Source organism: Diceros bicornis, chromosome 13 (assembly GCF_020826845.1).
Source record: "Diceros bicornis minor isolate mBicDic1 chromosome 13, mDicBic1.mat.cur, whole genome shotgun sequence".
Lineage (NCBI taxonomy): Eukaryota > Metazoa > Chordata > Mammalia > Perissodactyla > Rhinocerotidae > Diceros > Diceros bicornis.
This window is the reverse complement of record NC_080752.1, coordinates 50,224,064-50,239,792: the sequence shown is the minus strand read 5'-3', so window position 1 is coordinate 50,239,792 and position 15,729 is coordinate 50,224,064. Positions and strand designations below refer to the sequence as shown.

The 15,729-nt window shown below is 36.3% G+C and overlaps 1 protein-coding gene across 3 annotated transcripts in view; it reads right to left on the bottom strand.

Annotated features, from left to right (window-relative positions):
- AGO3 (argonaute RISC catalytic component 3) overlaps positions 1–15,729 on the bottom strand; it is a 112,386-nt gene that overhangs the window by 65,376 nt on the left and 31,281 nt on the right. For all 3 annotated transcript variants that reach the window (XM_058553668.1, XM_058553670.1, XM_058553669.1), the window contains 3 exons: positions 10,389–10,509; positions 6,443–6,651; positions 5,460–5,596 (listed from right to left, as the gene is read on the bottom strand). In XM_058553668.1, the coding sequence (XP_058409651.1) occupies positions 5,460–5,596; positions 6,443–6,651; positions 10,389–10,509 (467 nt within the window). The remainder of the gene's footprint in view (positions 1–5,459; positions 5,597–6,442; positions 6,652–10,388; positions 10,510–15,729) is intronic.

Here is a 15,729-nt window from a genome sequence, read left to right as displayed (position 1 = left end):
AGAACAAGTAAACAAAAGTAAACAAGAAAATAAATGATCTAAACAACATAATCAAAATGGTAGTCCTAATGGATATTCATTTAACTCTACCTTAATAACTCAATATACCTTATTTTCAAATAGCTATTGAACTTTCACAAAAACTAACTGTATATTAGGCTACAAAAAAATACCTTAACAAATTCTACAAGTAGAAATACAAGCCACATTCTCTAAGAACACATTAAAACTAGAAATTTGTAACAAAATCAGAACATAAAAAGGTCTTCACTCTGAAAACTTAAAGTCTCTCAAACAACATTTGGATAATAGGAGAAATACAAATGAAATTTGTGGTGTTTCTAGAAAATAATATAATAAAAATATTACATATGAGAAGCTTTGGAATATAGCTAAAACAGTGATCAGAAGAAAATTCATTTTTTTTTTTTTATAATTTTATTTATTTATTTATTTTTCCCCCAAAGCCCCAGGAGATAGTTGTATGTCATAGATGCACATCCTTCTAGTTGCTGTATGTGGGTCGCGGCCTCAGCATGGCTGGAGAAGCGGTGCGTCGGTGCATGCCCGGGATCCGAACCCGGGCCGCCAGCAGCGGAGCGCGAGCACCCAACCGCTAAGCCACAGGGCCGGCCCGAAAATTCATTGTTTTAAATACCTTCATCAATAATAAAAAATGAAAGTAAATGAGTTACTAATATAGCTCCAAAAGTCAGAAAAACAATGAAATTAACTGAAGTAGAGGAAAAAACTTATACAGCTAAAAGCAGAAACTAAGGAGTTAGAAAACAGAAAGCCAGAGAACTAAAAAAAATTTCAAAAGCTCTTTTGCTGAGAAAAAAAATCAGTTGATTAAACTACTACCTCTCCTAATCAAGAGTAAAAAGGACAAAGCACAAATACACAAAATAAGAAATGGAAGTAAACCAGAGAATAGACAAAATTTCAAAAATAAGAAACTATTTTGTAAAACTCTAGACAAATAAATTAAACATAGATAAAATAAATGATTTTCTAGTAAGATATAACCTACCAAAACTGAACTCAGAAAGCCTAAACAGACCAATTTTCACAAAATAAATGGAAGAAGTCTTAAAAGAGTTACCCACCAAAACACACCAGGTTACAAGATTTTATGGGAGAATTCTACCAAATTTTAAAAGAACTGATAATTTCAATATTATTTAAAAACTGTTGTCCATTTTAGAAAATGGAAAACTTCCAAATTCTTTATGAAGTATATTAATACCAAAACTTGAAAACGACTGCCCCAGAAAAGAGAAAACCATAGATCAGATCAGTGTTACTTTTGAATTTTGATTAAAAAGGTAAAGTATTAATAGAATCCAGAATCCAGTATCACGTTAAAAGAATCCAGAAATACAAGTCTGGTCCAATGTTTGTTAAAAAGAAGAGAAATATCACATTATCAGCTCCATAGATGCTAAAAAGACATCTTACAAAATTCACATCCATTCTTGATTAAAAGTACTTACTAAAACAGGAATCAACAGATGCTCTTATACATATACATACGTATATGTATGCACCATATTTAATGCAGAAACACTGGAAGCATTCCTTCTGAAGTAAAGAATAAAAAGAAGATGCCCACTAATCACTAATGTTTAACACTGTCCTGTTTAGTTAGTCAATATAATCGGATAAGAAAAAAATTAGAGTATAAAAATTCAAAGGATAAAGCTATCACTACCTGTAGATGAAACGATTATAACCTAGAAACTCCCAGAAAATCACTTGAAAAACTATTATAAACAAAAATGGAATTCAAAAAGTCAGAGAGAAAAAAGTAAGTATACAGAAATCAAAAGCCTTCATGTGCATAAACAATAACCAATTAGAATCTATAAACCTATTTAATATCAAAAAAAAGAGAGAAAATATCCAGGAATAACAACAGAAATGTGTAAATTTTATCAAGGAAAACTCTACAACACTCCTGAAGGAAATAAAAGTAGTCTTGCACAAATGGGAAGTCTTTTCTGGGACAGAAAGACTCAATATCTTTTTTGTGTGTGTGTGAGGAACACCAGCTCCGAGCTAACATCCGACGCCAATCCTCCTCTTTTTTTTGCTGAGGAAGACTGGCCCTGGGCTAACATCTGTGCCCATCTTCCTGCACTTTATATGGGATGCCGCCACAACACGGCCTGACATGTGGTGCATCGGTGCGTGCCCGGGATCCGAACGGTGGCCACCAGCAGCGGAGCGTGAGCACTTGACCGCTATGCCACGGGGCCGGCCCCTCAATATCGTTAAGATGCCAATTTGTCCTAACTTAATTTATAAACATAATGAGATCTAGGGCCGGCCCCGTGGCTTAGCGGTTAAGTGCGCGTGCTCTGCTGCTGGCGGCCGGGGTTCGGATCCCGGGCGCGCACCAACGCACTGCTTCTCCCGCCATGCTGGGGCTGCATCCCACATGCAGCAACTAGAAGAATGTGCAACTATGACATACAACTATCTACTGGGGCTTTGGGGGAATAAATAAATAAAATTATTAAAAAAAAAAAACATAATGAGATCTCAATAACAGCCCATTCTCCTGCCCCGCACCCCCCCCCCCCACCGCCCAGCAGATCTAGAGACGGTGTTTCTAAAGGCTTTATGGTAAAATAAATGAGAATGGCCTAGATAATCCTGAAGAGAAAAATGAGACTAGCCCCAATTAGATATTAAAAGCCATAAAAGAAACGACTGACCAATACATATAAGTGTTCGTCATGTATGTGTATCTACACACACACACACACACCAACAAAGAGAAAAACTTCTACATGGCAAAAAACAAAAACAAAAACAAGTGGCTGGCCTGGTGCCCCAGCGGTTAAGTGCACGTACTCCACTTCTGCGGGCCAGGGTTTGCAGGTTCAGATGTTGGGCGTGCACCGAGGCACTGCTTGTCAAGCCATGCTGTGGCGGCATCCCATATAAAGTAGACGAAGATGGGCACAGATGTTAGCCCAGGGCCAATCTTCCTCAGCAAAAAAAGAGGAGGATTGGCATCAGATGTTAGCTCAGGGCTGATCTTCCTCATACACAGACGCAAAAAACAAAAAAAAAAAAACCCAAGACCATACCAAACATCAAAAGACAACAACCTAGGGACAATATCTGCAATTCATATCACAGACAAAGGACTCATCTCTTTAATTTAGAAAGTTCTCGGGCTGGCCCCATGGCTTAGTGGTTAAGTGCACGTGCTCCGCTACTGGCGGCCCGGGTTCAGATCCTGGGCGCACACCGACGCACCGCTTCTCCGGCCATGCTGAGGCCATGTCCCACATACAGCAACTAGAAGGATGTGCAACTATGACATACAACTATCTACTGGGGCTCTGGGGGGGAAAAAAAAAGGAGGAGGATTGGCAATAGATGTTAGCTCAGAGCTGGTCTTCCTCAGCAAAAAGAGGAGGATTAGCATGGATGTTAGCTCAGGGCTGGTCTTCCTCACAAAAAAAAAAAAAAAAAAGAAAGAAAGCTCTCTCAGTAAAAGAGAAAACCAAAAATCTAACAGAAAAAAAAAGGGCAAAGGACATTAACAGTTACTAAGAAAAGAAATAAGGTGGCCCTTACATACGTGAAAAGACAGTCAAATGCAAAATAAAAGTGCATAAGGGAACTATTTCTTACAAATTCTATGGACAAAAACCTAGAGTTTGATACCTCTAGAGGCAAAGGTATAAGGAAACAAGTAGTCTCATTCACTGATGCAAAATGTTTACAACCTCTATGGAGGGCAACTGGGCAATATCGATCAAAATTACAAATACATTTGCCCTTGACCCATCATTCTCACCTCCTGGAATCTATCTTAAAGATACGTCTACATACATATGAAATGATGTTCTGAAATGGCAAATAATTAAAAACAGCCCTAGTATATATCTAAAGGGGACTATTGAAATATATCCCCTCAATGACATATCCTCACAATGGTACATGCAGCTGAAAATAATGAGGAAACTATGTATTGATCAGGAAAGATCCAAGGATCCTTGGAGGAAGGCTGATTCCAGGTACAGGGTAGGAAACAGAAGATAAGCCTGGAACATCCTGCTGTGCCAGAATGCAAGAAAACTATCAAAGACTAATGAATTATCAACAGGACATTGTAGTTTTTCAACATAAGAATTCTATCTAATGCAAAAGGAATAACAGAATTAGAAAAAAATACCAGTTAGTAATCCCTAGTGAAATAATGATTCAGGTAACAATGATCAATGAATGGGATATTAGTACTTGAAAGGTGGATTGCAAAATTTACAATGGAGAGATCAGGCCTATTGATCTCTGAACCTATTGATCAATCTTAGTATCACTAAAATTGAGGCCACTAGATACTGTATGCCTCCTAATATGACACAATATGAAGCACTTATGAAGTATTTTAAACCAGAATTGAGACAAGCTTCTAGGGCCAATTTTCATTTTCAGGAAATACAGGGGATAGAAGAATAAGGTAATGACATCACAAGAAAACAAAAGACAAATCCAGATTTTTGGATATTCTACAGGACAAGTGACAGAGTTTCTGCAACAAATCAATGGCATAAAAACAGGAAAAAACAAAACAAGAGGGAAGGAAATGGGACTACTACATTTAAAAAAGGCATAATAGCCAAATGTGATGTGTGGATCTTGTTTAGATCCTGATGAGAATCAACTAACTATAAAAAGACATATTTGAGACAATCAGGGAAATCTGATTACGGATAGAGGCTACAAATAAATGACTATTTTAAATTTTCTTGCATATGATAATGGCACTGTGACTGTGTAAGAAAACATCTGTATTTTTAGAGGTATATACTGAAGTAGTAGGGAAAAAATAACACGCTGTCTGCGATTTGGTCTAAAAATACTATAGTAGAGAAAGAAATGTAGATAGTTTAAGCAAAGGTAGAAAAATCCTCACAATTTGGATAACGGCTGTGGCAATTTATCATGTTATTCTCTCTACTTTTATATATGCTCAAAAATATCCATAAGAAAACACCTAAAATTGAGAATGCAATTAGCACCACATTAAGCATCAGCAGTAGGCATAATGCCTGGGGTCACCACGATCAACAGACTTCTCTTCCTTTCAAACATGTATTTCATAATGAAATACTGACTTAGAGTTAAAAGAACAAAAGTGAGTTATAACAGAAGACTGCTCAGATGATCATGTCAAGGCTTTTATATCTGCTTGCATGTGCTCACTTCACGTTTAATAGCATTCCAGGGCAAGTTCTGTGTAAAGGCTTTCAAAATGAAATATAATAAAAACATAAAGATTTTTCCAGTTGTCTTAATGTATGTCCAAATATTACTTCAAGACACCAGCACATACTATTATATATAAAATGTACATATGTATATATTTATACACACACACACAGGCCATATAGAAATCAACTAACCAATACAGAATATGGTTTTAGTTCCCTTACCATCAATATTAAGCATCATTTTCCACATGGCAGGCCGAACCGATTGATGGAATCCAAACCATACTTCCCTGCCCCCTCCCAGAGGGTGGTCATATCCTTCTGGAGCTGAGAAAAACGAACGCCCCACAGGCGTATATCTACAAAAATTAAAACGGCATGTTCAATCCTTTCCTTCCCATGTAAGCATTTAAATTTGCAGAACAGGTGACTCTAGAACATAAACTTAATTTATTATAATGATGGTTATCATCATGAATATACGAAACTACACATTTTCTAAATTTGTGAAAGCCAAAAGCAGTCATTCTGAATGGGGAAAAAAAAACCCCAAAAACATCTGCATCACTCAATGAAATTCTCTATTCTTAAAACTAATGTTAGTTTGAATAAAAATAAATTTTATTTAAAATACTTTCTCAAAAGGATTTTAAAAAGTTAACAGTTTCAACCCTAGAAAATGCTAAAGAGTAAATAATTATTGATCAAAACACAGTTTCTATAAATGTGTTTGCAAGACATAATATTAAAACACACCAATCCTATATATATACACACAGATATACCACAGATACACACATACATATGTGAGGTGCTAGTGTGATTAAAAGAGTATCAATTTCAACACAATTTGATACTATTGTATAAACAATGAAATTACCTTTAAACAAGGTGATTTAACTACAGGAATATATCTGAAAATATATCATTACTCAAGATTGATAGCCCCTAAGAGAAAGGGTTAGACATTTTTCTAAAAAATATACATTAAAATAGCTAAGCTAATGATGTGCATTTACTTTCAAAAGTTAGAGAATTTTCTGTAACTTACTTCTATCAATGAACTTGTATGTATGCTATTCTTCAACTGAAATAATCAAAATGTACATCTGAAGGCTAACCAAAGGAGGCCTGCACAACTCACTCTTGGGAGGAAAGCCTTCACACTTAAAATATAAAGAGGGAAAAAAGCCAGAAGTACCCACTTCATGGAGGGCAGATGTCGTAGCACCACATCAACGGCATGGACAGGATTAGTGCTGATTGGCTTGTCTAATTCCAGTGGCTCAGGCAAGGTCCGTCCTGTCAGTACTTCATGTAGTAGGTGCCAACTCACCCGAGACACAAATTTGATTGACACCTTGAAAGGCCGATCTTTTCCACCTTCCCCAGGTAAAGTAACATCTAAATCTACCTGTTGATGGGAGAAGAGTCAACTAATAAAAGTTGAAAAAGATAAATACAATTATTTTTAAGTTTTACTTATAAAAATATTTAAGAAAACACAAGGCAAGTATAAAAAAACCAATCTCAACGTCAAATCAATAGACTAAAATTTAAATAACAGTTATTTATGCCAGCATTATTTGTCATTGCAATATACTGGAAACTACCTAAATGCCCAAACATTTAGGCAGCTATAAAAAAAGAATGTGGAAAATCTCTTGGAACTGCAATGGAATAATTTCCAAGCTATACTGTTAAGTGAAAAAAGCAAAGTACAGAAGATTACAAATAGTATACCATCTTTTGTGTGAGAAACAAGGAGAAAATGGGAAAATATTCATATATTTGCTTTTTACAAAAAGAAACACAGGAAGCATGAACTAGAAACAAAGAAAGTGGTTATTTTCAAAGGATGGAAAAGAACGGATTGAAAGAAATAAAGGGGGGATTAACAATTCTGAGTATATTTTTCAGTATAGTTTTGACTTTTGGAAGCATGTTAAATAAAGTTCTATATATTAAAAAATCAAAAACAACAAGGATGGAGGGAAAAACTAAAACTGAATATAAACAAAATCAAATGAAATCAAACGCATTTCCAATAAATAACATAACCACACTGACAGAAGGAAAAAAGAAAGAAAACACTAATGCAAGTAACTCTAACACAGTATGCTGACTACATTCTCAGTTGGAGTGTGGAGGAGGGGTGGATGGGGAAGAACTGCTTACAAAATAAAACCTTAAACTCTTATTAGTAGGTTTGTTTTCTATAGTGGTATGGTGTAGTAATTCAGAAACTATTTTATATGTACTGTAGGACTGAAAAAAATGAGTAAAAGTGGGTGATGTTTTGGTGAGCCAGGCATTTAAAGAAGGAAGATACAAATGTGCAAAGTAGGGAGTAAAGGAAGAATCCTGTGGGGACAGATTGGACCTGGAAGAATCAATCTGAACTCATGATTTCCAATACACATATTGTATATTGCATACAGTTAGTGGTACTGGCAGGATACATATGTTAGGTTTACTATATGACATGTAATATTTATTATTTATTGTGTTTTGTTTCTTTATTTACTTATTTATCCTTCCTAACTCCATCCACTGAAAAGGCTTAGAAGTGGCCGGCCCGGTGGCTTAGCGGTTAAGTGCACGCGCTCCGCTACTGGCGGCCGGGGGTTCAGATCCCGGGTGCGCACCGACGTACCGCTTCTCTGGCCATGCTGAGGCCGCGTCCCACATGCAGCAGCTGGAAGGATGTGCAACTATGACATACAACTATCTGCTGGGGCTTTGGGGGAAAAAATAAATAAATTAATTAATTAAAAAAAAAAAAAAAGAAAGAAAAGGCTTAGAAGTACATATAACCCCAGTAGCAATGAGCACATCCAGTACCCAAATTTTGGTTTCTAAATTGCATTCCCCAACTAAAAGAAACCAGTGCCCCTTTGAGAAATGGCCAGTTGCAGGACTGCAGCAGAGAAAATATAAGATGAATATCTTGTGCCAGAAAGTAAGGAAGCGCTCCATCCCCCAAAAAAGAAGTGTGTCATGTCTAAAGGACACAGGAATCAGCTTAAAGGGGCTCCCACTGGCCAAATCTAGGACAATTTGGGCAGTCAAATAAATAAAGACAGATAAATAGGGCAGAAGAAAATGCTCTCCCTTACACTAGAATACCAACTAATAAATGTAGAAGGAATGACAGAATTAGAAAATCACCACTACTACATAGTAATAATCCTTCCAAGCACGAATTGTCAATTACTAAAAATGGTCTAATGAGAAACAGGATCCTTAAAAGTATCTCCTATATCAAAAATTAAAACTTCTGTACATCAAAGGATACAATCAACAGAGTGAAAACGCAACCTACAGAATGTGAGAAAATATTCACAGATCATATATCTGATAAGAATATATAAAGAATTTCTAAAACTCAACAAGAAAACCCAAAAACCCAATTTAAAAAATGGGCAAAGGACTTGAATACACATTTCTTCAAAGAAGATATACAAATGGCCCATAAGCACACGAAAAGATGCTCAACATTATTAATCATTAGGGAAATACATATCAAAACCACAATGAGATATCACCTCACACAGATTAGGATGGCTACTATCAACAAACCCAGAAAACAACAAGTGTAGGTGAGGGTCTGGAGACATTGGAACCCTTGTGCACTGTTGGTGGGAATGTAAAACAGTACAGTCGCTGTGGAAAACAGTATGGTAGTTTCTCAAAACATTAAAAATAGAATTACCATTTATATGATCCAGCAACTCCACTTCTGGGTATATACACAAAAGAATTGAAAACAGGGATGAGAACAGATATTTGTACACCCATGTTCATGGCAGCATTATTTGCAATAGCCAAAAGGCATCCATCAACAAATGAATGGATAAACAAAATGTGGTATACACACACAATGGAATATTATTCAGCTTTAAAAAGGGAAGAAAGTCTGATACCTGACAACATGGATGAACCTGGAGGACATTATGCTAAGTGAAATAAGCCAGTCACAAAAAGACAAATACTGTATGATTCCACTTATAAGAGGTACTGAGAGTAGCCAAATTCATAAAGACAGAAAATAGAATGGTGGTTGCCAGGGTTTGAGGGGAGGGGAGAAGGGGGAATTAGTGTTTAATGGGTATAGAGTTTCAGCTTACAAGATGAAAAAAATTACAGATTGATGGTGGTGATGGTTGTGACTGCATCTCATGCAACTGAACTGCACCTGAAAAATGACTCAGATGGTAGATTTTATCTTATGTGTATTTTACCACAATTAAAAAAAAAATTCTCTCTCTATAAGATCCAAGAGAAAAAGAATAACTTGACAAGAGAAACCTGGCAGATACCAACTTAACCAAGTGATCAAAGTTAACATCACCATTAACGGAACAAACACATATTATGTGCCTCCTGATATGATGTACTGATAAGGAAAGAACACTTCTGTAATATTCCTGCCAAAAATGCTTAATCAGAATCTAATTAAGAGGAAGTACCAGACAAACCCAGACTGAGGGACATTCTACAAAATAACTTGTCTGTAATCTTCAACCATGTTAATGTCATAAAAGGAAAAAAAAAAAAAAAGGCTGGAGAATTGTTCCAAAACAAAGAAGACTAAAAAGACATCATATCTAAATATGATCACAAACCTGGACTGAATTCTGTACTAATGGGGAAAAATGCTAAAGGACATTACTGGAACAAATGACAAAATTGGAATATGGGTTGTTGATGAGACAAAAGTATTATATCAATGTAAAATTTAGTGAAGTTGATGACTGTACTATGGTTTTTGTCCTTCTTAGAAAATACACATTAAAGGACATTATGTATGCAACCTGCTCCCGAATGGTTCAAGAAAAAATAAGCATGTGTATCACTATATACATCTGTATCTAGAGATATAAAGAGAGAAAGAAAGAGAATGATAAAACCTATGTGGCAAATGTTAAGACTGCTGGTGAATCTAGGTAAAGGGTATACGTGAGTTCTCTGCATGACTTTTACAACTTTTCTCTACATTGGAAGTTATTTCAAAATAAAAAGTTTAAAAAGATAAATAATGCACACTTACATATAATATGAACTGTAATAAAATAAAATGGTAATAAATTCATTTAAAAGGAGACATTGCAAACGTATAGCTTTCCAATAAAGGAATACATATCTTACCCCAGTAGTTGCCACAGGAAGTGGATTGGCTGTGTAAAGACTTCTTTTTCCATCATAAACTGGTCTTCGGTCCCCAAATATAGTTACTTTAAAATGCTGAACCATTGAGTCAACAACTTCCCTAAAAAAGGGAAAAAAATACATTCACATAATCCTCTGCATGATGAAATACAAAAATTTTAACTAAAGTAATTTCTTACACTATTTGAAGCTGTCAAAATTCTGTAAGACAATCATACATGATAAAGATTTTGCTTTCAGAACCATGGCTTAGGATACCAGAAAGACTGATTTCTGGCAAAGGATGATACGAATTTCACAAAGGACAGAGAAGAATGAATCCAGTGAATTACTTAATCATTCTCGACCACAGTTGACCTGCAAAATATTATCCTTAGAAACTAATCCAAAATCCCATTCACCATCTCTAAGTACCATCTGACACATTTGCCTCTCTTTATCCGAGTTTGATGCTCTTTCCTCTATGCTCAAACAGCACCTAGTACATTTATCTATTAGAATACTTACTCCATTGTAATTATTACATACTTCACTTCTACTAGATTCTGAGATTCTTGAGAGCAATAAACACACCTATACCTTGTACTCCACCATCCTTCTACCTCCTCACCCTATCTTTACAACAGTATCTAGCCAGTAAGGATATTTTGAAACGTTCATTTTTACCCAGCAAACATTTTTATCCTATATACTTACATGGAAAGATACTCAGGACTTATACATTTTTAAAAATTACAGTCTACAGGGGCCGGCCCAGTGGCGCAGGTGGTTAAGTGCGCGTGCTCCACTGCGGCGGCCCAGGGTTCTCCGGTTCAGATCCTGGGTGCGCATCGACGCACCGCTTGTTGAGCCATGCTGTGGCGGTGTCCCATATAAAGTAGAGGAAGATGGGCATGGATGTTAGCCCAGGGCCAGTCTTCCTCAGCAAAAAAAAAAAAAAAAAAAAGAGGAGGATTGGCATCGGATGTTAGCTTAGGGCTGGTCCTCCTCACCAAAAAAAAAAAAAAAAAAATACAGTCTATAGAGAAAATAATACCAAATATCCACAAATAAATATTTATTTTTGTATATACATTATTCGTAAAAGCAGTGGAAAGATACTATGATGAGGGTATACTCACACAGTACTGAAATAACTGACAATACATTTAAAAGAATGAAAAAAAAAAAGATTCAATTCTTGCCCAGTCAAGAGGGTAGATGGGAGGGAAAGGAGAGAAAAAAAGCTTTTTCTGGAACAAAATAATTAAGCTGACTTGATACCCAGAGCAATTTTCTACATGCTCAAAGTTTCTATTGTTCCCCCTTTTCAATTTTATTTTGCTGAAACTATTTAAATCAAGATCAAGTCTTTCCTAGAGTAAATTTTACAACAAAGATTTGATTCACTGATCAGTTTTTGGGTACCAAACAAATTTCAAAGATTTTCTGCCATTTTAAGTTTTCTTTTGTGACCATTATCATCAATTCCAGTTTCTCAGATCTCATTTGTCAGGATGTTTTGAGTATTTTGTCACTTTTTTCTCAATAGCAGATTGGGGTAATTTTAAGCTTACTACATCCTGGTAACCCAATCAAACCACCCTAAGGATCAAAATGGTGGAGGAGATTAAAATAGTAGGGCCAAAACATCTTAGGGATAAAAAATGTTCTGCTTTGATGGCTAGCACACAGTATATTCTTAATCAATGTTCGAACAGTGGATAATCTACCTCAATGAACTGCCAGAACCTCCAGTGGAATATATCTAAAGCTGAATTCAACATATTTCCCCCAGGTCAAATCTGGTTATCCTCCTGTTTACTACTCCTCTTGAATTATTGGAGCCTCCATCTTCCCATTTACCCAGATTCAAAACCTGGCTCATCTCTTCATCCAATTAGTTGTTGACTTCACCTCTCTGCAGTATTTCTTATATCAGTCCCTTACTTTCCATTCCCAATTACCACCATTCTAAATTAAAACTTCATGTCTTACTACCTGGATTATTTTAAGTTTCTTGTTCTTTATGCCTTTAATTTTTTCTTCTCCAACTCAACTTACATACCAAATGAGTATGATTGCCAAATGAGTCCCCAGACCCCACTTTTATTTCCCAGGTACAAAAGGTTAAGTTAATCACACTCCTCAGGCTCATGGCACATTATCATCATTCATCTGTATAAGACCCCTCTTCTAACTAGTTGATTTCTTTCCTTTCATATTCATTTTCTATCCCCATTCCCCTTACCAATAAGTTATTTCTTCTAATGTGTTTGATGAGCATCCTTCTGTTTGTATATATTCCTACCTTTACCCTCTGTACTAGGTTTTTAACATCTATTCACGTTGCTGTGGAACACTTAGTTCACTGTTCCTGATGCAAAGTACTCTACATGTTGTCTATCCACTCCCTCAGCAACACAGACTCAGAATATCTTTAACTGCCAGCCACCCAAAACAATGCTGCAATGCAATATCTCCTTCTATGTTCCCTTATAAACCTATGTGAGAATTAATTTCTGGTTATATATCCAGGAAGAGAACTGTTAAGTCCTAGTGAATTTTATCAACTAAATGACAAAGAACTGCCAAATTGCTCTCCAGAATGGCTGCACTAATCTACACTCCCAGAGGTTCCTATTTCCCTACACCCCAGACAAGATTTGGCATTATCTAGCTTCACTTTCTAATTTTTGCTAGCCTAGTGGGTAAAACTAAAAGCTTGTTTTAATTTAGATTTCTCTTATTACTAACGAATTTGAGTACCCCTTCATGTGTCTGTGTTTCTTCTTTTGTGAATTCCCTGCTTCTTTTGCTCATTTTTCTATTGGGGTCCCAGTCTTCTTATTGAATTGAAGGAGTTTCTTTGATATTCTAGATACTAATTCATTAACAGGTTTAATTATTGCAAATATCTTCCCCCAAAATGTTATCTGCCTGTAAACAATGTCCATTTATTTGCTGAACTGAAATCTTTAATATTGTATCATCAAATCAATCATTTTTCACCTACGGTTTCATGCTTTTGAGGTTTTAAGAAATACTTTCCTAATACTAAGTCACAAAGATGTATTATGTTTTATTAACTTCATAGTTTTTTCTATATTATTCTATTTATTATATATTATTATTTACTTATCTTTATTATTATTAATTATTATTACCTATATTTATTTTACATATTATTTTGGTCATTAATCCCTCTGAGGTCCTTCTTTATAAACAGTGCTATGTAGGGACTCGATTTTACTCTTCTCCATATAGTGAGCCAGTTTTCCCACACCATCTACTAAATAGTCTATACTTAACCAACCAATTTATAATGCTATTTTTATCTTATTAAGTTCTCACATACAAATGGATCTGGCTCTGAGTTCTCTATATTGTCTCAGTGGTCTATTTGTCTGTTCTTAGACCAGTATCATATGTTTTCATGATTACTAGAGTGTTTTTTTTTTTTTTTTCCGGTGAGGAAGATCAGCCCCGAGCTCACATCCGTTGCCAATCCTCCTCTTTTTGCTGAGGAAGATTGGCCCTGGGCTAACATCCGTGCCCATGTTCCTCTACTTTATATGTGGGATGCCTGCCACAGCATGGCTTGATAAGTGGTGCTATGTCCATGCCCAGAATCTGAACCTGGGAACCCCGGGCTGCCAAAGCGGAGCACATGAACTTAACCACTACACCACCAGGCCAGCCCCTAGAGTGTTATATTATGTTGTAATGTGGGGCAGGGCGAGTTCCTTTTCTTTTTCTAAGTTAACTTGGACATTCATGGAAATTTTTATTCAGAAAAAACTTTTCAAGTCCTTCCCCCTCCAAAAAAAACCTATCACTACCATAAGCAAAAGAAACATATCTAGTGCCCTACATATTACATATAGTAACTAATCAAAAAATATCTGTTGGTTAAGAAATCCTCAAATAATACATACTTGGGAGACATGGCTAGTATGCTAAAAACAAATTAGTGTGTTAAAAGCTGACAAACTACAACAATGAACTCAAGGAAGATAAAACATAATAAGGGCAATAAATCTAAACGCTTATGTTTGAAAAGTTCAGCTGCAATAAAAACAAATTAGAGAATCTGAATTGACCCACTGCTCTTGTGGAAAGGGGCTTTAAGGTGACTGTAAGTCCAGAATGAGCTAAAAGTGGGATGTAGCAGGGGCCGGCCCGGTGGCGTAGCGGTTAAGTGCAAGCGGTCCACTGTGGCAGCCAGGGGTTCGCGGGTTCGCATCCTGGGCGCACACTGACGCACCTCTTGTCAAGCCATGCTTGGCGGCATCCCATATAAAGTAGAGGAAGATGGGCACGGATGTTAGCCCAGGGCCAATCTTCTTCAGCAAAAAGAGGAGGATTGGCATCAGATGTTAGCTTAGGGCTAATCTTCCTCACAAAAAAACATAAATAAATAAAATAATAAAAGTGTGATGTAGCTTCCTCAAAATTAAAGAACTCAGGTTGCATATATCTAAGTACCCATTATAAGGCAGGTAACCATCCTGTCATATATTACACAGGTCATTTCACATTCTGGAGTACTCTTTCAACCTGGAAAAATTTAAGACCCTAAAAATGAAACATAATCAGTAGAAGGTAATCCTGATAGAAACTCATGTAATATGTGTAAAGATAAATCACAATAACGACCTTTAGTCTGGAATAGGAAAGACTCAAAGGAAATTATAGAAGTCTTTGCCTATTCTGATGGACCATCAAGCGAAAAACTGAGTAGAAAATCTATCTTGCATGGGAGGATAGAACTAGGACAAATAGATGGAAAAATATAAAGGAGCTAGATTCTGAAACAAAAATATCCCACATTTTCTAACCACCAGAGTTATTCGCAAGTAGATTACACTATCTTGCAAAGTACCTAAATTCATCCTTGCTAGTTGAAAGAGCAGTTACGTCAGGGAAGATACCAACCAAAAGACTGATACGAATAATCTCTGCAATCCCCTCTATCAGTAAAATCTAATGAAGAGAATACCAAATAATGAAACACTGCAGATTTTATCATGGCATCAGATATAAAAACTCCTTTATGAATAATTACCTTAAACATTGATTTGAACTTAAGGCTTCAGAGCCTTAACAGAATGGGGTTAGAATTTTATATACAGCGGGCAATTTTAACATTAAACTACTTTTTTTTTTTGGTGAGGATGATTGGTCCTGAGCTACCATCTGTGCCAATCCTCCTCTACTTTTTATGTGGGATGCCACCACAGCATGGCTTGATGAGCGGTGTGTAGGTCCACACCTGGGATTTGAACCCACAACCCCGGGCCACCGAAGCAGAGCGTGCTAACTTAATCAATACGCCACT